Source organism: Meleagris gallopavo, chromosome 3, assembly GCF_000146605.3.
Source record: "Meleagris gallopavo isolate NT-WF06-2002-E0010 breed Aviagen turkey brand Nicholas breeding stock chromosome 3, Turkey_5.1, whole genome shotgun sequence".
Lineage (NCBI taxonomy): Eukaryota > Metazoa > Chordata > Aves > Galliformes > Phasianidae > Meleagris > Meleagris gallopavo.
In genome coordinates this window covers 80,763,077-80,788,070 of record NC_015013.2, presented here as the reverse complement: position 1 = coordinate 80,788,070, position 24,994 = coordinate 80,763,077, and the positions used below count along the sequence as shown (strand labels likewise).

Sequence of the window (24,994 nt, the reverse complement as noted above, 5' to 3'; positions counted from 1 at the left end):
TTTTTTTAACTAAAAACGAATGGGTTTTAATAACTTCTGAGTTCTGAGGAATTCAGATGTATCAATGTCTCCATTTCCTTTAAGTGGCAAGATTGCAGGAATGAAGAAAATGGTCATACTATCAAGATTAAAAGTACTGACGTGATTTACCTATTTTTTGGTTCCATTTTGAATAATATTCTTTGATGCTCTGAATATCATAAGCATATGGAAGAAATAATAAACGTACAGTGTATATAGCTGGTGAGAGGTTTAGGTTTGCAAGTCAGTTACCAGGCAGAGCTTTGATCTACTTCTCTACAAAGCAAAGAAATTTATGCAATACCTAAGCACAACAACTACATAGTAACCAGAAGCACCTTGGCTGATCCATACCTGAGGCTATATAAAACATTAGGGAAAATAGCCAAGGCTGTATTGTAGACATATATGCCTGTATCAAGAAAGGGATTCAGCCACTTTACATACAAATGAAATACGTCCTCCTTAAAACTGTATTATTTAATTTGGAGTATGGAATGTTTTTGGTGAAAAAACTCAGATAAGCTGTTTTAGTGTACAGTAGTGTTTAAACACTTCTGAGTCTCAAATGGTTTATTTTTGAAATAATGAAGATTTTTCAAATTGGGCAACTAGTAAGTTTCAAAATGGCAATACCTAACATTATTCTGTCTTAAGATATTTCTCTGTCTGCAAATTTTAGCATTATTTCTCATCTTTATAATTGCTCTACAAGTGGAAGATTTCTGTGTAGATGGAGATGGCAACCTGTGTTGTTGTACAAGCCATTATGTAACTTGTTTCAAAATGACATCTGTATTTCTCCATCAAATACACTTCCAAAAAATGCTGAATTTAATTCACTATGGTGAATCCAAGATGGTTGTACTTGACTCTTATTGGGATTCTGCAATTGATCTAAGGGAACTGGAAACCACTGATGCTGTTGTATTAAAATACTTGTATGGTCACTGATCTGCAGAGCTTTCTTAAGATGAGATATTTTGAAATGTAACAGCTGTTTACGTGTTTAGTCATTCACATAGCAATAATTTGGCCTCAGCAGCCAAGTGAGATGTCTCAGGATAACAGTGACTTGTGATTTATCTACTCTGCAGAGAAAAGTTGTAAATGTTGTGAGAGTCACCATGCTGATTGCCTGATGTTTCAGATGATTCTGGTTTGATTTACACCTGCTTAATCCTGTTCAGTTACTATTAAGTCAATGGGAGTTTTTCCAATGTCTTTAAGACTAGCGTTTAGACTTGCACCAATGTGAGAAATGTCATGGTTTTCACTCATGCCAACTATCCAATGGCAGTGCTACTGTGCATAAAAGCAGTTCATCTGGGTTAAAGATACCAGGATGGATCTTTAGTCACTGCTATTAGAATAGTTTGGTTTCCTACCTTCAATTCTGACTCCATTTATGAGCTTTTAATCCAATTTATTTAGGAGTATGTGGACATTCAAGAGAGAAGAAGTGACTGTTTGCAAAATAAGAATCAGTACCAAACAAGAAACAAGACGCAATATACTAAAAGGAAATGACATTATTATGGTTGATGACAGTCACATTAGAATCAGTTCATAGCAAGGCTGTTTCGATGCTTCTTGTAGTCTCTGATAAAAAGGCATTTTTTTGTGTTTTGTGGTCTAGTGTCATTCCCCATGAGCGCAGAATACTAACAATACTGCAGTGGCTGACCCTTCCGGATAACGAAAGGTAATTCAACCTGTTATTCTAGCTTATACTCTTCTCAAAAATAACTGGAAAAGAGCAAGGGAAGTTTAATTTTGTTAAACTATCATTGATTTCAGGATTTGGTTTGATTTGTTTGGCTTTGATTGTTTGGCTTTGTTTGTTTTTTTTATCCTAGCTTTTAACCATCTTCATTTTGATTCTTAATAAATGTCTGGTATGAATTTCTTTCCCATCTAGAAGCATTTAATTACATAGATTAACATGGATAGCTCTTAGCCTTCTGAGTCTAATATGGCTTAACAACCTTGTAGGCAGTGGCAGAACTGGACTCTGAGGACTGGGAAAATTTTAAGATTTTAATGATGACTGTTTTTTCCATATGCAAGTTTGCACACACTGCTGGCCGCAAAGCTCTAGAGGGCTACTGTTGTGATCCCACTTACAGAGCTAAGAAAGTGTGTGTCCTCAGATGGTACCCTGGGTGCCTCTCGGCATGTGTTCTGGGATTTAATAAAGTTGTAGAACGATTAATTGCTCAATCATACCATGGAAACATATGACTGAGAAACAGTTCTCTTTAAAGCCAACTCTCATTGCAAGGTTGGTTTTATTTGGCTTGACCTGGCAGGTTTGGGGCTTTTTGTTGTTGAAGGAAAGCTGTCCTGAACAAGGCCTTTCTTTCTTTCAGGCCTTATGTTTATGCTTTCTACTCCGAGCAACCAGATGCTGCTGGCCACAGATATGGACCTTTCAATTCAGAGGTTAGTAGAGATTTTCTTCAGTAGAAAAAGCACACATCTAGAATACATTTTTAGAATAACTGCTGATGCTCAGAAGTAATATTTTTAGCAACTTTTTTCACCCGTTTCTGTAGTATGCATCATCTCTGCCAGAGAAAGCAAAATTATTGTTTAAGGATTTATCTTGTGATATTCAGTTCTGAGAAGGAACGGCCCGTGCCTTTCATAGGTTGTTTCTCTTTGTGATATGAAAATGCAAATGGAAATCTCTCTTTGGCAAAAATGAGATTATAATTGGGTGTGACAACAGAATTTAATGTTCCTCAAACAGTTTATCCTTCTTAAATATAATAAAACTATAATGCACAAAATACTGAGGAAAAATGCAGTGAAGAGAAAGGCTTATTTAATGCTAACAGCCTGCAGTAGCCAAAGTAATAATTCTAGTCTGTCATGAGCTGTAAAAAGCAGCTATTTCCAGTTTCATATAGACCCTAGAGGATTTCAGATAGTTTTGCCAATACTGCTCCCTCAGGGCTGGTCTGTTGAGTTTGGAAAAGATTTTGAAGCATTGTAAGGTATTTTAAAGAAAAATTATGTGCAAAACACTGCAGTAGTTTAACCCCTTGTTTGGGGTTCGGATTGCCAATGAGAACAGCTTCTCTGCCAGTATGGTGCAGGTTACAAGAACTTAAAGACTGTGTGGTTGTCTGGGATTTGTGGGGAGGGAAAGTAAGTTCTGTGCCCAAGTGTTTTACTGCTTGGGGTAGCTGGGGGCTGAACATCTGGCAAAGCTCCTCTAGTCTCAGTGGAAACATATGCCTGTAGGTTGCAGCCACAAGACTTCAGGAGTTTTCATATATGCTTTTTAAAGGGTAAACAAACGTTTTCAAATCTTTGAAAACTGAGGAGTATATTTACCCTTTGGAAGGTAATACCAATCTCCCTGAGCAGCCAGTTACCAAGCAGATGTTTCTTACTTGTTTGCTATACATCTGGTAGCTTCCTCTACTGGAGAAGTGAGCAAAGAGAAGCAGCATTAATCTTTTTAAATGTACTTGAATTATTTGGGGCTGCTTAAACAAATTTACAGTGATTATGGATATGCTGTGGATAGCATCCCTGCTGGAGTAGTTTTAGCCATGGTCCCAAGAGCAGCATCTGAGAGGAGTTGAAAACACCATAATGGATGGGAAGATAAAGTCCATTTTATGGATATCCTGCGGTTAATATCTGCCAACACTCCTGCTAAATTGACAGGCATTGATATGTTTTCATGTTGTCATCTGACTCAAAACAGGAGAGGTATCTAACTGGGTCAAGCAAGGGATGGATAATGAGAGCTGTCTGATTCAGATGCAGTTGAAGGATACACTACTCAATGATGCTTTATAGTTCCTCTTTTTGAAGTATTACAAGTGTGTGGCTTATGACTGACAACTGTAATTTTATTTATCTGTAGACAATTGCTTCCGTCTGAGCAGAGTTGTGAGGCTCTTTCCATAGACTTAAAGGACAATATAAAGAAGATGATAGTGAATTTGTTCCTTACATTCCAGCCTTTAACAAACCAGTTTAGCACTTTATGTTGAGTAATATAGTTTCAGATTGATCAGAAGTATCTAAAAAGTGAAGTGTAATTGTATCATCATTTGCCTATAAAGGCAAAAGTCCCTAAAGATTTTTATTGCTTGAGGGTTCTTCTGGACGGTTATCTGAAGGCTGACCTCTAAGTCAAGTTCTTAATAAGCGTGAATTAATAGCTTATGAAATTTTTACAAATGAATTGACTTATGCCATTTGTGTTAAGCACAAGAAGTGCTTGAAATTGATTTCTAGCAAATTGAGAACAGACAGTTTAGCAGATGAGCATGTATGGGCTTGGAGTTCAAACAGTGGCCACAGTTTTCTGAATGGAAATTTAAGTAAATGAATACAGCTGTGTAAGTATACAGATGCTGAGATTTGTGAGGAGCCTCATTTCAGGATAGAGAAGCTGGGAATTACTTTATATTGTTTCTCTTGACACTTTGTTTTCAATATTATTTTTAGGAGCTACAAAATTTACATAAAACAGCTGGGAAGGAGTCCTCAAAGGGACCTTGTCCAGTTGCTTCCTAGAGACTGAGAGCATGACCTCCCTGTGCAGTCGTTCTTTTCTTGTATATAGTTGGCAGTGGCTGGACAGTTGGAGTAATTCTGACCACTTCATTTTTCTTCATGCAAAGGCAGATCAGTGCAACACGTTTGAATAAACCCCGCAACAACTATCTGCTGTATTTAAGATAGGCTTTTTACTTCTTTTTTGAAGAGTCAAAGTTTCATGCTGAGCTTTTGTTGCTGCATATGGCAGCTTGAGAAATTGTTTCATACCCCAGAATCTTCCAGATCCTACAAAAGTCCATTAGAAAAGTAGGTGTTTACTAGAGCTTCTTATGCCAAATAATATTGTGAATGTTTTTCAAATGTATAATCTTAAATGTCAAATGACATCCATGGCCAATAATCTTCAACTTCCAGACTTCAGCTGATAGTACTTAGAGCTTCAGAGAACGTACACAACAGCCTATGTACAGAGTTAAAAGCTAGGATTAAAGGGAATTAGAAGCATTTAAGCTTTATTGGGTGAACTGTCAGCGCTGTTAATATAAATGGAATACATATTATGGTCAACATCCACTACACTAACTTTGCATGTTCTCTAACATTATGAATTTCAGTGTAAATGAAATTGATTGCCTATGTAGGGTTTTTGTTTGTTTGTTTGGAGGGACATGAATGAACTTCTCAGGAAGCATAATAATGGATTCTGCTGCATTTCCAGGGGCAGTTACGGGAGTTATCAAATATGTGCTTGCTCTTCATTTACATCTGCAATTTTTTTCTTTCCCTCTGTGCTTCTGCAGTTGAACTCTGGTATGTTGGTCCATCTGGGTCAAGAAGCAGAGCTTTGGCTGGCTAGTTACTCTTGTGATGTTACAGTCCCCTTCTGTAAGCAGGGAGGGATTTGTTTCCCTCCTCCGTAACTCTGTTCTGACTCTTTTCAAGCAAAACTAAGATGTGGCTGGTTAATAAGAACTTGGCTTTTATTTATTTATTTATTTTTAATCTTAGCTAACTTTTATTTTTGAAAATAAAACTTCTAGATGTATACTACTGAAAGAGCTCTAAAACACATCGAAATCTGGCATTGCTACACTGTTCCTGCTGCTCCTCTAACACGCTGTCTTGAGACAGCCATTGTCAGTGTTCAGACCTGGGTCTCCTACGCTCGCGTTTCTGGCATACTGAAGCTCTGTCTGAGCGCCTTCAGAGAGAGTAAATTGAGAATCCTTCCTTTCCTTGCCGCTCCTCTCATCAGGACTGCACAAAGCTTCAAGCGTTTTAAAAACAGAAAACTCTGGTGCTGCTTTATTAAAATGCCTTTCTGGAGAGAGACGAATGAGACTGGACTAGAATCTCCTTTCCAGCTGCTTGCCTTGGAAGCAATGAAACAGCATGGCAGATGGTAACATTCCCTTCCTTCCCTTCCCTGTTTACGTTGCTCTGTTACTGAACAACTGTGAGAAGCTGACTAAACACATAGAAGTAAAATATCATCATAAACCACCAACTCTTCTCAAGCCCACTCAGCATGCTCCGTTGTGCGCAGCGTATCTTAGTAAATATCTCCTTGTAGGCATCATCTGTCACTGCTTTGTACGCAACCCTGAGCAGTGCCAAGAGCCTGTGACTCATGTAAAGTCAGTGAGAGTGGTAAAGTTTTAAATTACAAGTGAGTTGATTAACGGGATGGTATTTTTTTCCAATTATGTCTTACAAGGTTTTTCCCCTTCTGTTCGTATGTCCAGATATTTGTGCATTTATGAACAATTACACACATGAGATATCATACCAAATGTAGTAAGAAAATTAAATTTTCAAGTTGCCCTCAAAGCTGCTAACGAGGCAGGTGCTGCTTTCAAAGGCTCTGCCACTAATAAATATGCCCTACCTAGCTGATTTGAAGGATTGCAAGCTAACTGAGTCTCACCTTTATGGCTTTGTTCTGTAGAACTGCAGTCCCCAGTACTGATTAATGGGACTCTGGTGATTTCAGTGGGGTTTATGGCCTGGCACACAATGCTAATGCTACTGATGAGAATATCTACTGTTACCTATTTTACCAAAAATATGTATGGAAAATCTTGCAGAAAACCATTTGGTCTGGACAGGTGCTAGTACTCATACCTGAACCACCCCCCAAGTGAGATGCACGTCCACCTGCCTTCTGCCCCAGACAATTGTGACATTGTATGCAGAGATTTTTACTAAAATTGAAATTAAGTTTACTTTTGATAATACTAATGAATTGACACTTGATCAGTTTTGAAAAATAATACTCATAGCTATATATTTTCAAAACCAGAAGCCCCATCTATTTTCTGAAACACCAATTTCATATGCTTTTATCCTGTCTGCTCTTGTAACTGCTGTTCTGCTTTCAATACAATTTGGTGTATTCCTCCTTAAAGAGAGACAGATGCTAAGTTGTCCAAAGGCCTGAATTTTTGAAAAGGCCTCCATTTATGCATAAAGATTAGCTGGCATAGGTGGCTTTGCTCTCTGATGTGAGTGGAGACAGGCTTTTTTTCTGAGTCCAGACATCTCTCCCCGCCAGTACAGGAGAGTAGTTTTGGCTCCCCTCTTACTCCGCCTAAGAGACCTAAGAGAAAGCTTCCTCCTAAGAGGAGACAGGAAAGACCAGTTGCAGCTCCAAAGCAAAGAAGAAGAAAAGTACGTAGAGTGGATCAGTATGCTGCGGAAGCTCGTCGGAAGAAAGTAAGTTTACACATATTCCAAAATTCTATGATGGAAGTGCCACTTTTTAGCCACTTCTCTAGCTTTACCTTTTTCAACTTGAGAATCAATCCGTGCTTCAGGTTGGGACTTTGCGGACTTACTTCTGTAAGTGTATTGAAGGACACAAAGGAAAGCAGCCAAAGCAGACCAAGTCTTCTGGGAGCTATGTTTTTCTTGTTTCAGACTGTTTGCCTTAGAGAAAGTCATCTTAAATCCTCTTATGAATCCAGCCATCAGCTGGAGGCAATGTCAGATAAATCCGTGGGAAGGCAGTACTAATGCTGTCAGCCCTCATTAACTCCCCAACTCTTGGGAGCCTGGTGACTATTTGAGACTCTATGTCTAGTTGCCCAGGTTCTGGAGACGTCTTGAAAACATGACTCATAAAATCTAAAAGGGAAAGAACTTGTGAAAGTTGTTTCAGAAACAATTACTTAAAAACTAGTTAGTGGCTTTGGAGTGCAAATGATTCTTGATAACGTGGTTTCTGAATGCAGTGTATTTGCAATGGAAATGGTGCCTAAGTCTGTTTTCACTGGGCAAATGTCAGATGGGAATTGCTTTATTAGGAAAAGATGGAAGAGAACAAAAAAGCATGTTCCTTATTATATTGTCTTTCTCCACCTGGTAGTAAGTAAACATGCTGTCAGGGGTGGGAGGCCACTTCAGTATTTCTTCCATTTCAGAATTTTAAGTAAACAATACAGAAACATAAACAAAATATTATATAAACCCAAATATTTCTGCTTTAGGCATCAAACAAGGACCTTGGCATGCTCCATTGTTTCCTAAAAAAGCTATAGGCTTCTTCTCAATAGCATTTTTGTGGATGTGTTTTTTAACTTGTTCTATGATTGAACTTAAAATAATTGTTTTGAGACTGATTCAGGAAGTGTGAAGGGGAAGACAGGGACACACAAAGCTTCAAGAACAGTTAATGCAGATCTACTTGAGAGGAGAACTTATAACTGCTGTGATGACACTGCTATTACTCATTAATTTACCTTCCCAAGTTTTAGCCATCTGGCACAAATCTGCAGTATTCCTACTGATGTGAGCACATATAGCTCTCCTTTTTCCTTCTTAGTTTCTCTTTCTGTGATTGAAAAGGTCATACAAGCTACTTATCCCTCTTCTTATCCTTACTGTGAGTTTATCACTATTATTTCAAGAAACAAAACAAAACAAAGCTTGTTACATGATGTTTCTCATCCAATCTGCAAATTCATCTTCTGGTGCTGATTGGTAAGGATAGAATACAGTACAGATCGGATTCTACCATTTAAAATAAACAGTGACATTTCTTCTTCCTCCTAATAAGGCTTCTTCTAAAGGAAAACTCAGGAGAAAATCCAACTTTGATCTGTATGATTCAGATCTCATACTCAGTGTTTTCGCAATAATACCAACTCTTTAGTATTTATATATCCATATATCTTGAAAGATTATATGCTTTCATACATCTTTGCAAAGCCCTGATATCAACATATTGAGTGAAGAAAGGTATATGCAAGACTTACTTGTTCACCAATAATTCTTTGGAAGTTGTGCCTGGGGAAAAACATGAGCTGCACTTCAGCACGAAAAAAACTAGCCTAAATATGCCACCTACAGCTTTACACTGCAGAGACTAGTTGAGGAGCAGCCTGAGTGTAGTAGACTAACAAAAGCTAACTGAACTTAAAAAATAGAGAGAATGCAGTGAGGTGAAGTCATACTACCAAGGACTGTTCTCGAGGCTACTCTGAACACAGTCAAAATAGTAAAAACAGAAAGGTGAGTTGTAGATTTCATTATTTTTATTTTTCTTCATGTGTGTCTTGTTTCTTTTAAAAATAGACATTTTCATTTATATTGACTTTTATACATTTTCAGAAATGTCACTGCAGACTTGCAGATGAAATTGGGAATTAGGGTAGTTAAACAAAATTACCATTAAGTTTGAATTCTTGAAATCTCTGGAAGCCTGCTGAAATCCACCTGGCTTTCCAGTTTCCCTAAATTAGCTTTGGATTCAGAATTTGGATTCAAAAATTGTATCTCCTTATATGATTGATGTTCTGCAAATAGAATTTCATAAAAAGCATGCTCTCAGTCATTGAAGAGTTGATAGTGAGAAAGGGCTGCTGCAAGAGGCATTTTTTTGCCATTTTTTCCTTTTATTTTCTGTTTTAACTTGAAACTGTCCCATGGTTTTAACAAAACCAGCTACTTAGTCTTTCCTGATTTCAAATATTTCAAAATATCACCTGTTACTTGGACATCTTACGTAGTTTATCAAAAATATTCCTCCTCTATCCTCCTGTTTTCCTCTCCCACAGGTCACTTCTTCATCTACTTACGGTGCCAACTGAGAGATGACATTTCCCATCTCATCTACACACTATCAGACTCGTTTAACATCCATCCCTTAATTCAAGCAGAGGGAGAATTTCTGAACTATTGCTTTCTGGGTTATACTAAACTGGTGTTTCTTCTCAGAAAATTCTGCCAAAATTTTGTTTTTTCTCATCCAAAATTTGTCAGCTTTCTGTTTTTTCATTGGAAGAATATTTTGTTCTGCGTATTTGTAGCAGCCAAATCAAACTGTCTGTATATGGTGACAAAATATGCTTTCTTATCAAAACGAGAGCAAAATCCGAATCTTCCGATTAAAATCTTACTTTAAAACATTTTCCTTCTCCGTTCTACCCAGTAGAAGTGTTTCATTTTCTTATAGCTAAAATCACAATGCTGTTAGTATGTTTTGGTGTTTTCTGTTTTCTTTCTTAAAGAAGGTTGAATTAAGAAATCACAATACCATATCTGTCTTCTGGGACATGCTGACACTTTTGGCAAAACTATCACTTGAAATTTTGGAAACTGTAGGCTTTGAAGATGAAGAATGCTCCCTCCAAGTTCCATGTGCTACTCAAGTGACTTGTCATCCTAGTATCAGATGTACTTTGAAGTGAACTTCACTAACTAATTTGAACAAATCTTAAATCCAGAGCTTCATGTCATGTTTTGACTAAACCATTCACATAAAATAGCCACTTACAAGGAGCTGTTTCTCTATAAAAAACAAAATGAAATTCACATGCATTTTTCTAATATTTTTACATCACTTTACAAAGGCATGTATGCCACTGGGAGGCCCAGGATCATCCATAAAGATCTTATGCTGTCCTGTGACAGCATCTCAACAGGGCTTTCTCATGTTGCAATAGATGTTTAATGCTTGATCTAGCAGTGGTTGGCAACACTGCCTGTGACAAAGGGGTTGGATCTTGATGATCTCTGAGGTCCCTTCCAACCCAAGCTATTGTATGATTCTATGATGAAAATGGAAATAGTACAGTAATTGTAGATGTAACAACTCAGCCAAGGTTTTGCCTCTTGACCTGGATGTTATCACATCAGAATTCTGCCAAAGGACCTTCACTTGTAGTAGAAGGAGGAACATTACAATGACAGTTAACTTTTTTTCTCTCCTTTCTACATATTTGTACAGATGATGGTAAATCCCCTGAGAGAGATTGACAAGACAGTAGGACAACTAATGGATGGACTGAAACAGCTGAAACTACATCGATGTGTCAATGTCATATTTGTTGGTGATCATGGTAAAATAAACAAATTCTTCATCAATGTATGAAAGCTTGCACAATGTAGCTGTACATATAATAGGTAGCTTAAATGAAAGTTCAATTCAAGTTACTTTTATGCTGATTTTTCCCCCCAGTAGCTTAAATACCAAACCACAGCCAGTCAGTGTAGACTGGTAACTCTATTTTCCCATTAATCGTCATTGGAAGACATTTCTCCTTCACATCAGAGATCTGGGTATTCTCCATTTAGAGTTTCTCAAAACGTGGCATTTTAAATATGACATCCAAGCACAACTCTCCTTGCATGTACTGGAACACCATAAAGTGCCTAAAAAAATCTTTTTGTAAGTTTTTGTAGTAGAAAACATTTTAATAGCATAGATCCCTTTTTTGTGAGGAGAGGAGTGGAGCAAGACATTTCTTGGCAATTAATGAAACAAGTTATTCTACTAGGAGAAAGCCTAATATCTGTAAGGAACTGTGTCCAGCTTCAATAGAAAATGTCATCAAAGTAGTGGAAGAAGGTAGAAAAACAGTCAAAAGTTATTTTCAGATCAAATGAAGAGTCACCAGAAAGCAAATATATTATTGGTAGAGTTTTTGTTTTGTTTTGTTTTGTTTTGTTTCTTAAGTCAGAAGAAACTTTGCAATGAGAATAAATCACAAAGCCAAAATGAAAATCGTATTAAGTGATAAATGTGACCATGTTTGAGAGAAACCTGCTTTTTCATACCATTTTAGCAATCCTACTGAAAGTCACAGATTAATCATGCATTTGTAAGGAAGTCTTTGTCTAGGAAAGTCACACAAGAACGGCTAAACGAGCAATAAAATGGAATATGCCTTCTTTCTGGCCTTGGGGAGAGAAGGTTAAGGGGCAGAAGAATTTCCAGGGGAGGTAATGTTGTGCTGTACTGACTGTGACTGGCAACACATTCCTCCCCACCACAAGCGACTGTAGGAGAGAATTGTTTATCTGTGGCTGACTTAGAACAGACCACCAACAGACAATACCTTTTGTGTACGACTTCTCTTAAAATCCTTTGTCTAAAAAAATTCAACAACCCCAAAGTAGTACATTAAACTAAAAACAGACTTTGATTTTTCCATGAGCTCAGTCTGAAGACGTGTCAGTGCACACATGGTGGATGTGGTGCCTGTTGCTCCAGTGTTCAGTGTTGAGACTGGTATTTCTCTTGTGCAGGCAAGTACTAAAAGCACTCTTAATTTGGTTTCTATCAGTGTCTGACATTGCAGCTAGATGACTGGAAAAACAAGAATAAGATTTGCCTCCCAAAGGAAAAGAATACATAGCCTGTTTGGTTGTTTTTGTTTTTATTTTTCCTGTGCTTTTTGGAAAATGTGTTTATTCTCAAGCTGGTTTAAACTTGTATTTTCCTTCTGCAGGGATGGAAGACACTACTTGTGAAAGAACTGAATTTTTGAGCAACTATCTGACCAACGTGGAAGATATCATTCTGCTGCCTGGATCTTTAGGGAGAATTCGCCCTAGGTCTAGCAATAACCTAAAATGTAAGTTAACTGTACTTCTTATGTTCTGAGAACTAGACTCCATCCTTTCCTTGGGATGAAGTATTCCAAAGGGTGTATGTCTGCAGAATGTTGGTGGGACATTCAGAGTAGAGCTCACTAAAGATCAGCTGCATTTCCAATCTCTAGTTCACAGACCCTACAGTGTCAGAGCTGTGTCAAGTGGGTAACTGAAACGTTCTGGGTTAAAAATAATCTATTTTTGTAAGAACAATCTTGAGGGCAGTTTCAGACAGCAGCATACATGTCATTGTAAGTTTATTTATGCCCTTCTCTCTCTTAGTGAAAATGGGACTTGAGGGAGCTCAGTAATGCATGATTTGGATATAAGGAAAAAGTCTGATTTCTTTTTTGAGCTAATGGAGAAAGTGAATTACTAATTTTGAGTTCAACTTCATGCTTTTAGCATAAATGAGGAACAGAGCAGGTTGCTAAATAGCAACAGACTGGGGAACTGTAGAGCACGCATTCAGGCATTATAGTAATAATTAAACTTTGTGGGAAACTCACCCTGACTTGGTGTTCAAGGTTATCTAGTCTTCAACATACTCAAGAACCAATCAGGAATCCTCTGGTGAAACTTAACTCTGTGATTTCAGACAATACTATCCCAACTGTACGTCTGTTGCCCTGATTTCCCACCAGGGAAGCAGTGCCACAACAGGCCTTGAGCCAGCACCATGACCGCTCTGGTTCTGAGTACTGGGACAAACCTTGCTTTGCCAGCATTTTAAGTTGACAATCAGACAGTGAAACTTATAAATTAACCATAAGTATCTGTGCTGATGCAAACTGTGCTACAAGGATGATGACTTTTGGAAGAGGGAAAGATCAGATAAGTGGGACATCCTATTGATTCATCATAGCAGTGCACATATATGTAGGCTGAGGACAGATTTTACAAAACATTAGACTCTGAAGATGAAAGATTGCTAGAATGATAGCAGAAATGATAATAATGTGGTTAAACTTTTAGATACTGATTTATTTCATTAGAGACTTAATTTATCTGGGTATTTGTGCTCAGAATACAGGAATACAAAATGGATGTGCAAAAATTTGTTGGAAATAGTGTGTACATTTATGCAACGTGCTAGGAGAGCATAAGACTGAATTTCTACACTTCAGTCTACTAAAAATTTATATTTCAGTTCCTCTGAGAATATTTTTTTGAGGATCTTTCAATCTTTGAATTCCCAAATTGCTGAGCAAAGTTAGTTTTCTTTGGAGGATGAATAGCAATATCTTTCAAAAAGATCAACTAGACTGATCTCTGAGTCATACTTCAGGGTTTCCTGCAATACAGTTTTCCTCTTTTGGCCTCTGTCCACAGCTTCCTTGTTGGATATTTGCAATCACATGTAAATCATCTGTTTGAACACAGAACAAAGAAGAATATTTCTTGACTTTAGAACTGGAGTTCACCTCCAATAACTGCCAAATCACCCATTTTTTTAATTCCTTTTCTGCTGTCCTATTCCATAATACTGCATCAAGACCTGCAAGCACTCCTCTGCCATGGAAAAGCCTGTAGCTTGCTTTGGGATTTGGTGGAGCTCATTTGATGCTCAGCAACATCATGCTTTCAGCAGTGAAACAATAAGAGTTAAGCAAAAGATTTTCCCCTACAAAGAATTTGTCGTTACTTGTGTTTTTTTCTTTTTTTCTCAAGACTGAAGAAACTCTTAGTGAAGTACTAAGAGACAAAAAAACACAACATATTTGTCTTACTGTTTTTAAGGAAGCATATTATTGCATTCAAATGTGCTCTCAAAATCTTTCAGGAAGGATGATTTTGTATTTAAAGCAAACATAAGACTTGAAATTATATTTTCAGAAAATAGAGTAATTGTTCAGCTAAGAGTATTTCAAATCATAAAACAGTGAGCATAATTACCTGAGCAACTAAAATATCATTAAGTAAAGGATAAGAGGTTAAATTTAGTTCATATTCAGCATATCCCACCTGATGCATTCTTTTAGTAAATATCAGCCAACCTCTAGGAAGAATCCTTCTATAAGTATAAATTCTTACCTTGCGATATCTTCTGCAAATTTCTTATTTTTTTAATACTTTTCTCTTTCTCTTTGTTTTTTTTTTTTTTGTTTTGTTTGTTTTTCTTAACAGATGACCCTAAAGTGATTGTTGCCAACCTTACAGTAAGTATTTAGCACTGCTCACTTTGTGTCCTAATTTGGGCATTATTCAACATTCCCTGCTCAGTCTTTAGTAGGAATACCGGCCATTAACAGGACTAAAGTGTTAATGAAACAAAAGTGTACCCTTCATGGGTGCAGATTAATGTTTGTCATAAATTCCACCGTTTGCTGCTATAGTAGCTTTTATAACATTTTTGTGCAGCACAGAGACAGAACCTCCCTGACCGTCGTGACTCCCTGAATTGAGTCTATTTATCCGTTCCTTCAGAAATGGAAAATAATATTTTAGGATAAATATTTTACTAGCAATTTGAAGATGCCGAAAAGGCTCATTTGATAGACTTCAACCATAACCCAGCTCTTAATGGAAAAAAGTATTTTAAATAAAAACTAATTAAAAAAAAAAAGATTTGCAAACCAGACTGCTTTGAATATATCTGCAGACAAGATGTATTTTCAGCATTTATCTTTCCTCTGAAATTTAATCTTGGGTTTGGTTAGCTCACAGATGAAGAATTTTATTCTTAAGTAAGCATGACATTTTACACGATGCTTTCAAAAAGACTTCCATGAGAATGAAATTTTCCAAAAATCTTTTGATTACTCCATGTGCCCTGGTTTTACGTAAACGTTGCAAAGAAATGACTGAACCACGTACTCTAGATGTACACATTGTTTCCAAGACATCATCGATAATGCACTTAACAGCTTGATTTCTGTACTTCAGGGTTTCATGCGCCTCTAAGCTAATTGACAGCAGTGTCATCTGTAACCATTTATTTTACAGTGCAGGAAGCCAGACCAGCACTTTAAGCCATACTTGAAACATCACCTTCCTAAACGCTTGCACTATGCTTACAATAGACGAATTGAGGATGTCCATTTATTGGTCGATCGCAAGTGGCACGTAGCAAGGTAAACTTTGCTTTCAGCCTGGTGTCAGTGTGTTTTTCTTTCTGAGAAAACAAGACCTGGGACTATTTTGTCTCCAGTGTCCTGCTCCTGCCATCTGGGAACAGGAGCAGTTTTGAACTCCTGATGAGATTCTGAACATTAGGTTCAGGGTCCCAGTTTGGAAAAATCAGTTGTTGGATGAAAGAGAGAAACCCAGATTAGTTTTCTTTCCCAAACAACTGTGTTTTTCGACTAATTAGCCTATATATAGGAACTGATAAACTTTTTTAGTAAGGTGCAATTCCAACCAGGTAGTGGGGAATATGGGAGGAATGGAGAAGTTAGGGTACAAGAGGCTGGGTGGATGTACAGGGTAAATGGAAAGAAAATTGAGATATTTACATAGTGAATGTAAATTTGAGAATATGTGAAAGAGTAGTATAGGTTCATCACTAAAATGTCTGCATTGTATTTTGCTGCAAAACAAATCCACAGCTAAACAGGATGCTTTAGGTTAAAGCATATCCTTGTTTTGGCTTGGCCTTTGCCATTTGCCTCTGAATTTTCAGTTATAAAGCATGGTCAATTTTTAATAATCTTGGTTCAAAATGATGGAGCAAAACCACAGAGTGAGCAGAAGAGGAATTGCCTTGGCTTATGAGTTTCTGATTTAATGTATATTGTTTTCTTGCTTTGATCTTTTGCCACATATTGTATTACAGCAGGAGAACAACTGGGTCTTAATGCATAGAGCTGACTCAGTGGTTCTTGGAAGATGACAGAGATTTTTAGCATATGTCATTCTGTTACGAGCTTTAAACTATGGTAATTTTCTTTACCTGTATAGCTGCCAGGCAAACACACAGTGTGTTGTAAGTGCCTTTTGACATCTGTGCATACCTTGCTGTGAATTATGCAAGGATCATTCTGCTGAAGCAGTGAATGAGAAAATCCAAATGCTTTCTTGCATAACTGCACTAGCCAGTTGGCCATTTGCCTTGTATAGTTTCTGTGGCTAGGGTTCATGTACATCTCAAAGAAGTAGACGGAATTTTAGGCCTATTGAAATTTATAGTTTTAAGAATTTTACTGGAATTGATGGGATTAGGCTGGAGGGCCCAAGTTTATTATTATTTTTTAATTAATTGAATCAACATATTTCCTTTATTTATTAATTATATGTTCTGATATCTTGTTCACCAGTGATCCATTTGTTAGTGTAATTAATTGTATACTCACAGCCAGAAAAATTATTGTTTTTGACCTGGTTGTTGTACTGAAAACTCTAGTAATTTACAAGGCATAAATCAAAATTTTGCAGGGCATAATTTTAATACACATGAATAAATGAACTTGTAGGATAATCCAGTCCACTGCATAGCTTGCTTATACATGGCCCTGACGAAACCAAATGCAAAAAAGTGCTCAGGAGCAAGCTGATAATTATATTTCTTCGGGTGCAATACTTATTTTTCCACATATTTTGTAAAATAGTATTCAGTCACAAGCTGAGAAAATAGCTAATACTTTTTCAATTTAGGAAAGCTGTGGACGTTTACAAGAAACCAACAGGAAAGTGTTTCTTCCATGGAGACCATGGCTATGACAACAAGATAAACAGCATGCAGGTAAGAGCAATGCAGTAATCTTTACAAAAGTGTTGTTAAGCCAGAAGATATTTGAGATCTCTAAAATGTAAATATTCACTGAAATAAACCCTATGATTTAAAGTTGTTCTTCTGTATTCTTCTCACTCTCTCTCTCTCTTTTTTTTTAAGACTGTCTTCATAGGTTATGGACCTACTTTCAAATACAAGACCAAAGTACCTCCCTTTGAAAACATTGAACTGTACAATGTCATGTGTGGTAAGCTACCTGCTTGAAGAATTGTAAGAGAAACATGCTGCTTTAACCACAAGGGTTTATTTATACACCTGTGGGCTCAGGCCCTGTCTCCCTCCCAGCATCCCTTCCCCAGTGTCTCCTTTCCAAACACTAACTGAGGGCACTTCTCAGGGGCCTGGGCTTGCTCTACTCTAGCAGCTTGCCAATAAGCTGTATTAACATAGTTGTGCTGCATGCTGCCTGGCACAGATCAAATATGCACCACTACATTGCATATTTGCACATACAGACCTCATTAGTCTAGGAAGGAGGCTTCTGTACCTCCATGTTTCAGGGAGCAGTTCAGGGGCATCAGTTAGCTTTCTATGGCATTTCCTAATATTATTACATTTCCTAAACTTTTACTGATGATACATTCTGATATTCTGTACAGTCTTTTATTTAATAATGATTTAACACAGGAATAAAACTTTCTAGCTGAATTTATAATTAACTTATTTACTCTTTTTTTTTTCAAACATGAAATATCAAAAAGGCAGTTATCCCATATGTACAAAGCAGGTCACTAATAACACTGTGTTGGATTGTAGGTTTGTATTGGAAACTGCAGTAGTTATAATAAAATGGTTTTCTGGTGTCTTCATGCAAATTAATCTTCTTTTCAAACAGTCTACCATGCTATTCAGGATTTGCAATTTTATGTTTTGGATTAGCATTTTTATTACATTAAAAGCATTCATTAGCATGGCATAGATATAAACAGTATTGCAAACAAATATCTTTGCTAAGTATATTTACTGCTAAACACATATGTTTCCAGTCTAACCATCATTAACTTTCCTTGGATGTTTTCATAGATCTGCTTGGATTAAAGCCTGCTCCCAATAATGGTACCCATGGAAGTTTGAATCACCTGCTAAGAGCCAATGTTTATAAACCAACTGTGCCAGATGAAGTTGCTAAGCCACTTTATCCTGTAGCTCTACCTTCTGCATCAGATTTTGATATAGGATGTACATGTGATGATAAGGTATGTGTTACTATCTGTTGATACTCCCACTGTTAGCCACAATTATCTAATAAGGTTTATAGCTATTATAGCTATTTTGAGAGTGTTTGATCTGCAGGAATTCCCCAGATCTTTCCTGTGAAATGTTCTCTGCTTCTGGAACAATTATTGCTTCTTGGAGAACAGGAAACAAAACAGTTGTCTTTGTTTTATAGTGTTAGTTTTGTTTTGCTAGATGCCTAGTACAACAAGATGCTCCAGTGGTCCTAATCTTGTTCTTTTTTCTATTCTTGAGAAGAACAAGTTGGATGAACTCAACAAGCGCTTTCATGTCAAGGGAACAGAAGGTAAGAGCTTGGTGCATCAGTTAAGAAAAGCTACTTCTGTTTTCTTTTGCAAGCTAGTTTGCATCACTGATACCAAACAAGTTCCTGTTTAATTTTAGTTAATGTAAAATGTAAATCAACTTTTCAAATAACTGTCAACAGACATATGTGATTTATGTGGGCAAGACTAACTGCTGCTCACATGATGAAGTGCACACTACCTTTTGCTGTGATCAGAACTGAAGAATCTCTCAAAGCGAGACAAGTTTTAGTCTTTTTCATCACTTTTAGGAAGTTTAATCTCTCCTGTAGAAGCAGAGAAAGGAGGAAAAGAGAGAGTGCATGAAGCAGTGCTCTATTTAAGCACAAGAAATAGATGGGGTAAAAAACATAGACTACGTCTGCACACTGGTTTCCAGCATTGATTGGGCGTAAGTTTCACCTAGATCATCAGTGGATAGGACGGTGCAGCTTCTTTGACAACTCCTGATTGGCTTGTAATGCTTGTTTTTTAGAGTGCAGTTATCCACTGAACTTTCATCAAACAAGTACATAAGCAGTTCCTGGTTCAGGGATGCTCAGTGCAACTTTGTCCCTCACTACCAGAGTTTCTCTCAGGAGAAAGCATCTTCTGCTCTTCTGGATGGCTGCTCTTGTGCCCTTGATGCGGAACCAGATGTTCTTGCAGCTGTGTTGTCAGCTGTGTGTCAGGGCTGCTATCCAGGTTAAAAATGTAACAATAACAGTTGGCAGTGTCCCCCTCATCATAAGGATTTATATTTCATCTTCTCCATCATTTAGAAAATTCTAAATCTTTGAATTTAGCCTTAAGTTTAGACAGATTTAGACTGGAGATACTTCAGATAATCAGGTGACTGAGATTTCTTACAAAGCTGCTTTAGTTTTACTTCTGTGAGCAGGCAGTGCAGCCTATCCTTTAATTTCTACAGGTAAAATTGTTCATTTCTCTGTGAGTAAATTGCCTTTTTACAGCTTTCATCTTGCTAAACTGATTTTTACAATTAGTGGTGGGCTACTCCTGGCTGTAGCTATTTCAAGCATTAGAAAAGAAAAGAAAGAGGAAAAAAAAAAAAGCAGTTGTGCTCCTGGATATCTCAACATCTTTATTTTGTTTAGGTTTGGATACTTCTTCATTCCAGTAGTATAAAAAGAAGTATTTTTGTTGTATTTTAAGAAATAAGCATATGTATCTTTTTCAGTTACTTGTTTGTGAGCTATCAGTTACGTGGAACTGGGTAGGTTTCCCTTATGTGAACAACAAAAAGTTCTACTTTGTATAAGTTATTCTGTTATATTTTGTGACAGGCTACAGCATACATTCTTGGATCTTCCTGCATTTAGTTGGTAATTCACTTGTCCCATTTGGGGAACATTTACCTGAACATGATTGTTATTCATATGCAGCAGGAAGAATTCCTTCAGCTTCTCTTGAAGAAGGGAAGTTTGTCATCTTTGTCCTTACACAAGGTTTTTCCTACTTATTTTCTGCATCCTATAAAAATATCTTCTATTTGGACTCAAACACTAATAAAACATGCCCTTTTCTTTAAAGTTAAATGCCTATCTATGAACAGTGTTTAGGCTGGTTACCTCATTTCTGTGCTTTGATTTCCAAAAGCAAGCCAAACCTGTTTCCCAATTGGTTATCAAAATGAATGAATCATGAAGCACAGTGCAAGATTAGCCAGGAAATTTGTTTTTCCTCTATCTTGTTTAATTTTTGCTTACAAAAAAATAAGAAAAATTATCAGAGGTATCTAATGACAACTATAACATATCAGAACAGCAGAAGAAAAGCAAATTGTATAGAGTTGGAGGTGTTTTTGGTAGCCAAAGTTAGGAAAAGAGTTTTTTGTTTTGTTTTAATTTGATATTGCTGACAGAAAATAGCATGTAGGTCTTCAGAATATCATCTGTATCAGCCAAGAGAAAAAAAAAATACTCTTTTATTGAGTAGACTCCTTTGCCTTCCTTTTGTGAAGGACTTAGTGTTTTACAGAAAACAGAGGAAGAAGAGAAAAACAGGAAAACTGAGACAGTGAGTGATAGGATGAGAGCAGATTTAAGGCAACAAAGTGATTTTCACTTACGTTTCAAATGTAGGCACAGAGATCCTTGTCTCCTGTGCTTGGAGAAACATATTATGACCCTAACAGTCTTTCAACTACAAAGAAAACTTGTAAGCTCAAAGTGAATTTTGAGCCTGGAAGTGGGATCCCAACCAAAACTATTGAAGAACATCAATTCCCTATGTTACAGGATATCCTTAGCAGTTTTTTTTTCAACTTCAAGGTTTTGAGTGATAAATTTAAGTGTAATTTCTTCTCATCTGTAGAGAAGCATCTTCTGTATGGGCGCCCTGCAGTGCTGTACCGCACAAAGTACAATATCTTGCACCACCATGACTTTGAAAGTGGCTACAGTGAAACATTCCTGATGCCTCTCTGGACATCCTACACTATTTCCAAACAGGTTGGTGATGTCTTTTCCCTTGGAAATTGCTTTAAAAAATTATTGGAAAGTCTATTTGCTATGTGTATTTTTGAATTTGTAGAAGTCCCCTTTCCCAAGCAGATTTTCCGATCAGAAATTATCCCAAGTACCACTGAAAATAATACCATAGGAGAAAAGAATTTTTAAGGCAGATTGTTTGAATATTTCTTTTCCTGCTTTCATTTTAACTCTCAGCTTTTCTCAATGGGAATTTGTCTTCCCAATTTCTTTCAATCAGCTACTTCATTTGAATTTCAGCTGCCGGAAGGAGGGGCAGACTTGGTTGTAGAGCTGTGGTATGGATCACTGTACACAGTGTTTTACAATCTGTAGACTACAAGATGCCCTTCTCTTTTAGCTATAAGTGCTGGAATTACATTTCTTGTCACTGGTCAATGCAGGCAGAGGTATCCGGAGTCCCAGAGCACCTGGCCAGCTGTGTCAGGCCCGATCTGCGCATATCTCCAGGAAACAGCCAGAGCTGCTCAGCCTACAGAGGTGACAAGCAGCTCTCCTACGGCTTCCTCTTCCCTCCTCGTAAGTTCAGTAGCAAGTCTACAGAATTCAAGGATTTGAATGTCATTTATATGCATGATACTTCATTTCATTTTTAAAATAACAAGTAGTGGTTTTATAAATTTCTGTTTAACTACAGAAAACCTTAGGTATGAAAAAAACCCAAATGTAATGGGACTCAAGGGTTTTTTTTGAGATTGTTGAGAAAGAATATGGGTAGGAATCCTCCAATTTCCCAACTTCCTGGGGTGATGCCTTCCTTCACACTGAGGACCTGGTTCAGCACCAGCATCACATATGATGCCAGATGGGATGGATATATTATTCTTGCTGCATGTGCTCAGGACCAAGGGCTGAATGCCAGAAGTTGCCATCATGACTGTGACCTCTCACTTTCACAAGACTGGAGAGATACTCCAAACTGGTACTTAGCTTCAGGCACGAAAAAGATGAAGTGTACCACTTGAGTTAATAAAAACAAAGGTGAAGGCAGAGTTGCACAGACTGAAGCGCAAGATATAAGACAGTCTTCAAAAGCTGGCCTTTTAATGTCAATGGACATATACTGGCACATATAAGCTGGAAATCTATTTGATTCATAATTTTGACTTCAAACAACAGAAGAATAAATATATATAATGTGTAAGTCCATATTACATTGTTGCACAGTGTAAAAACAAAATAGAATTATACCATTTCCAGAAACAGTGCTAGAAAATCTCTGTTAACAAGTGTTCTGAGTTCTGGTGCAGTTATATTTGTTAAGCCTTGGAAAAAACTTGTAGATTTAGTAAATGTTCATGGGATACAACTTTGCTGTGTCACAGATATGAACTTCATTGCTCTGCCTTCCTTGTACAGTGGCTGAAAGAGTTTAGAATGGATTTCTGATGTAGAATTACTCATGCTGCAGGCTTGCTCAGAACTAGAAGATAATCCCACAGCCCTCTGCCTATAAATTGTGTGACTGTTTTATGAAAGCACACAGAGCAGCTGACTTCTGTTTTGATGACAATATTCCATTTGGTTACTCACTAAAACCACTTTTGAAAACACTTTTATATTCTTTTAATTCTGACATTTCATCTCATTATATTTTTCTTTTTTCAGAACTAAGTTCCTCTGCAGAAGCAAAGTATGATGCTTTTCTAATAACAAATATCATTCCAATGTATCCTGCTTTCAAAAGTAAGTGTTGTTTCTATGACTTTGTCTCTTTTTCCCAAGCTTGTAACATTTTTTTAAAATGTCTGTTGAACTGTAGAATGAATGAATGGGAGAAATTTAGAACATAAATCCAATTACCTCTAAGCAGCAGATAATATACATGGGAATCTTAGTTCAAGGCATAGGCTTTTTGTACCACAAGAAACATTAAAGTTTAGGGAGGATTTATTTTCCTTATTTCCTTTCCTTAGCCTTTCCTGGGCTAAGAGCACAGGCACAGTCAGTTCCTGTAGTTCAGCAGTTTTGCTGAAGTGTCAAAGTCAGTTTGTGCAAAACCATTCAGATTTTTTTGTTTGTAGCCCCAGTTTGTGCAGAATGTACTCAGGCAACATGTTTTTACTTCCCAACAGAAGTAGTCTGGGAGTGTGCACTTAGCATGTTGTAGTTCAGGGACAAGTGGCATCTGGATCACCTTTGATTTTTCTATCCCTACCCTTAGAGGTAGACCAAAAATTTTTATTACCTTTCAAGAAAAAGGAAAAATAAACCAATTTATGGAAAGTGAGAAATGACTTAAAACCAACTGAAACTTTCAGTGCTACAAGGATATAGTATTAAAGTTCCTTTTGTCTGAACATCACTTTTCTCTCGAGCGTTGCCAAGAGGTAGGAAAACCATCAAACTATTCTGGTGGCATTTTTTGGCTTGGCAGGAATTGGGAAGCCTTGAAAGAATCTCAAGAGCCTGTTCTTGTGAGATTTCCAATTCAGATTTTAGGCCAGGGAGGTTTGGATAAACATCAAAGACTATGGGAGGCTTTTTCTTTTTAGCCTAAGAAGAGTGCTTTTAACTGCAAAACCTCTGAGTAGGAACAAATGGTGATGTTTGCTGGAAAATTGAAGAAAGGCACACTTAACTGATTATAGAGAGCAAAATTATTGGGGATTTCCCACTCTAAAATCACTTCATAAAACTGCTTTTTATGCTAATGTTAGTCTATGTAAATTAGCTGAGATGTTCATCACAGGAGAACAACACACCACAAGCAGTGCTTTTTATCCCAGTGCCTCCAACTTCATCACAGCCGAGTGAAGGATCACCTGAGAACAAATGTTGTAACTTGTAGTACTCCTGGGGAATTATGAACTAAGACACATGTGCAGGTTGCAATGCAGAGCTCAGATCACTCATTACATGGAGCTGGCTTAAGCAGCTCCCACTTTAGTGGAGCTGCAGGATCATGCCCTGAGGCTGCAGCATTGGCATTGCTGTCTGTGTGACTGCAAGTGGAAAACCAATGTGGGAACTGATTCAGCTGCAAAAATCTTTCCTTTTGGGGCTATTTTTGTTGTTAAGGCTGATGCATCAAAGGAGTGAGCAGCTGGAGGAGTGGGACTGCCAAGTGGTTACTGCAGCTGAGGTTCTTGTTAGACCAGCTTGTGGGTGCCTCTGCACCAGCCTGAGCATGGAGTTTGGCAAAACACACTAGGGAAGGAGTTCCTGAGTCTGGTGCTGCTGTCAGTGCTGGGGAACCATGAGATAAGCAGTCCGAGCTGGCAAGGCAAAAGTTAACTTTATACAAGTTAGAGCTGTTTTGCTTGCACGCACTTCTGTTAGTGTTAAAATGAAAAGGGAAAAAAAGAAGGAAAACAATTATGCAACTGGAGATCCCAGTGTGTTCCTCAGTGAGTCTCTGTAAACAACTTGTTAAGATTCAGAAGGTTGTAGTGGGAGAAAGTGTCATGCTTTTCACAAAAATCATGGTTAAAATTCTCTACTAGGTAAAACTCTGCCTTAATGAGATGCTTAGTTAAAATAGGCCATCCTAGGCTGCACCTGATTTAGAAGTTGGACTTTTGGCATTCAAGGAATATTTATGAGAAATAATATGACCTTTGTATTTCCCTGACTTTTAAAATATTTGGGCTTTGTTTTTAATCATGGTACTATTTCCTTTTGTGAATTAAAAAAGAAAAAAAAAAAGGAAACCAACATACCCAGTAACTAGATAAGGAGGACAAAGGAAATGTTTACAGGGACATCAAAAGTGTGTGAATAGCTGCTTCTGCTGGCGGTGAAGGAACAGTAAACTCTCTGTGCAATGTCTAGGGCAATGCCAGGCTTAGGATGGTACC

General features: G+C 37.4%; 1 protein-coding gene across 8 annotated transcripts in view; it reads left to right on the top strand.

Moving 5' to 3' along the window:
• Nucleotides 1-24,994, top strand: part of ENPP2 (ectonucleotide pyrophosphatase/phosphodiesterase 2) — a 70,709-nt gene that overhangs the window by 38,585 nt on the left and 7,130 nt on the right. For 5 of the 8 annotated variants that reach the window (XM_019614229.1, XM_010709264.3, XM_010709259.3 and 2 more), the window contains exons 10-23: nucleotides 1,661-1,726; nucleotides 2,394-2,466; nucleotides 7,111-7,266; nucleotides 10,781-10,892; nucleotides 12,285-12,410; nucleotides 14,557-14,588; nucleotides 15,376-15,503; nucleotides 17,023-17,110; nucleotides 17,261-17,348; nucleotides 18,185-18,357; nucleotides 18,632-18,683; nucleotides 21,019-21,155; nucleotides 21,578-21,713; nucleotides 22,803-22,880. In XM_019614229.1, the coding sequence (XP_019469774.1) occupies nucleotides 1,661-1,726; nucleotides 2,394-2,466; nucleotides 7,111-7,266; nucleotides 10,781-10,892; nucleotides 12,285-12,410; nucleotides 14,557-14,588; nucleotides 15,376-15,503; nucleotides 17,023-17,110; nucleotides 17,261-17,348; nucleotides 18,185-18,357; nucleotides 18,632-18,683; nucleotides 21,019-21,155; nucleotides 21,578-21,713; nucleotides 22,803-22,880 (1,445 nt within the window). The remainder of the gene's footprint in view (nucleotides 1-1,660; nucleotides 1,727-2,393; nucleotides 2,467-7,110; nucleotides 7,267-10,780; nucleotides 10,893-12,284; nucleotides 12,411-14,556; nucleotides 14,589-15,375; nucleotides 15,504-17,022; nucleotides 17,111-17,260; nucleotides 17,349-18,184; nucleotides 18,358-18,631; nucleotides 18,684-21,018; nucleotides 21,156-21,577; nucleotides 21,714-22,802; nucleotides 22,881-24,994) is intronic. The other 3 variants (XM_010709261.3, XM_010709265.3, XM_003205245.4) reach the window with 3 other exon arrangements.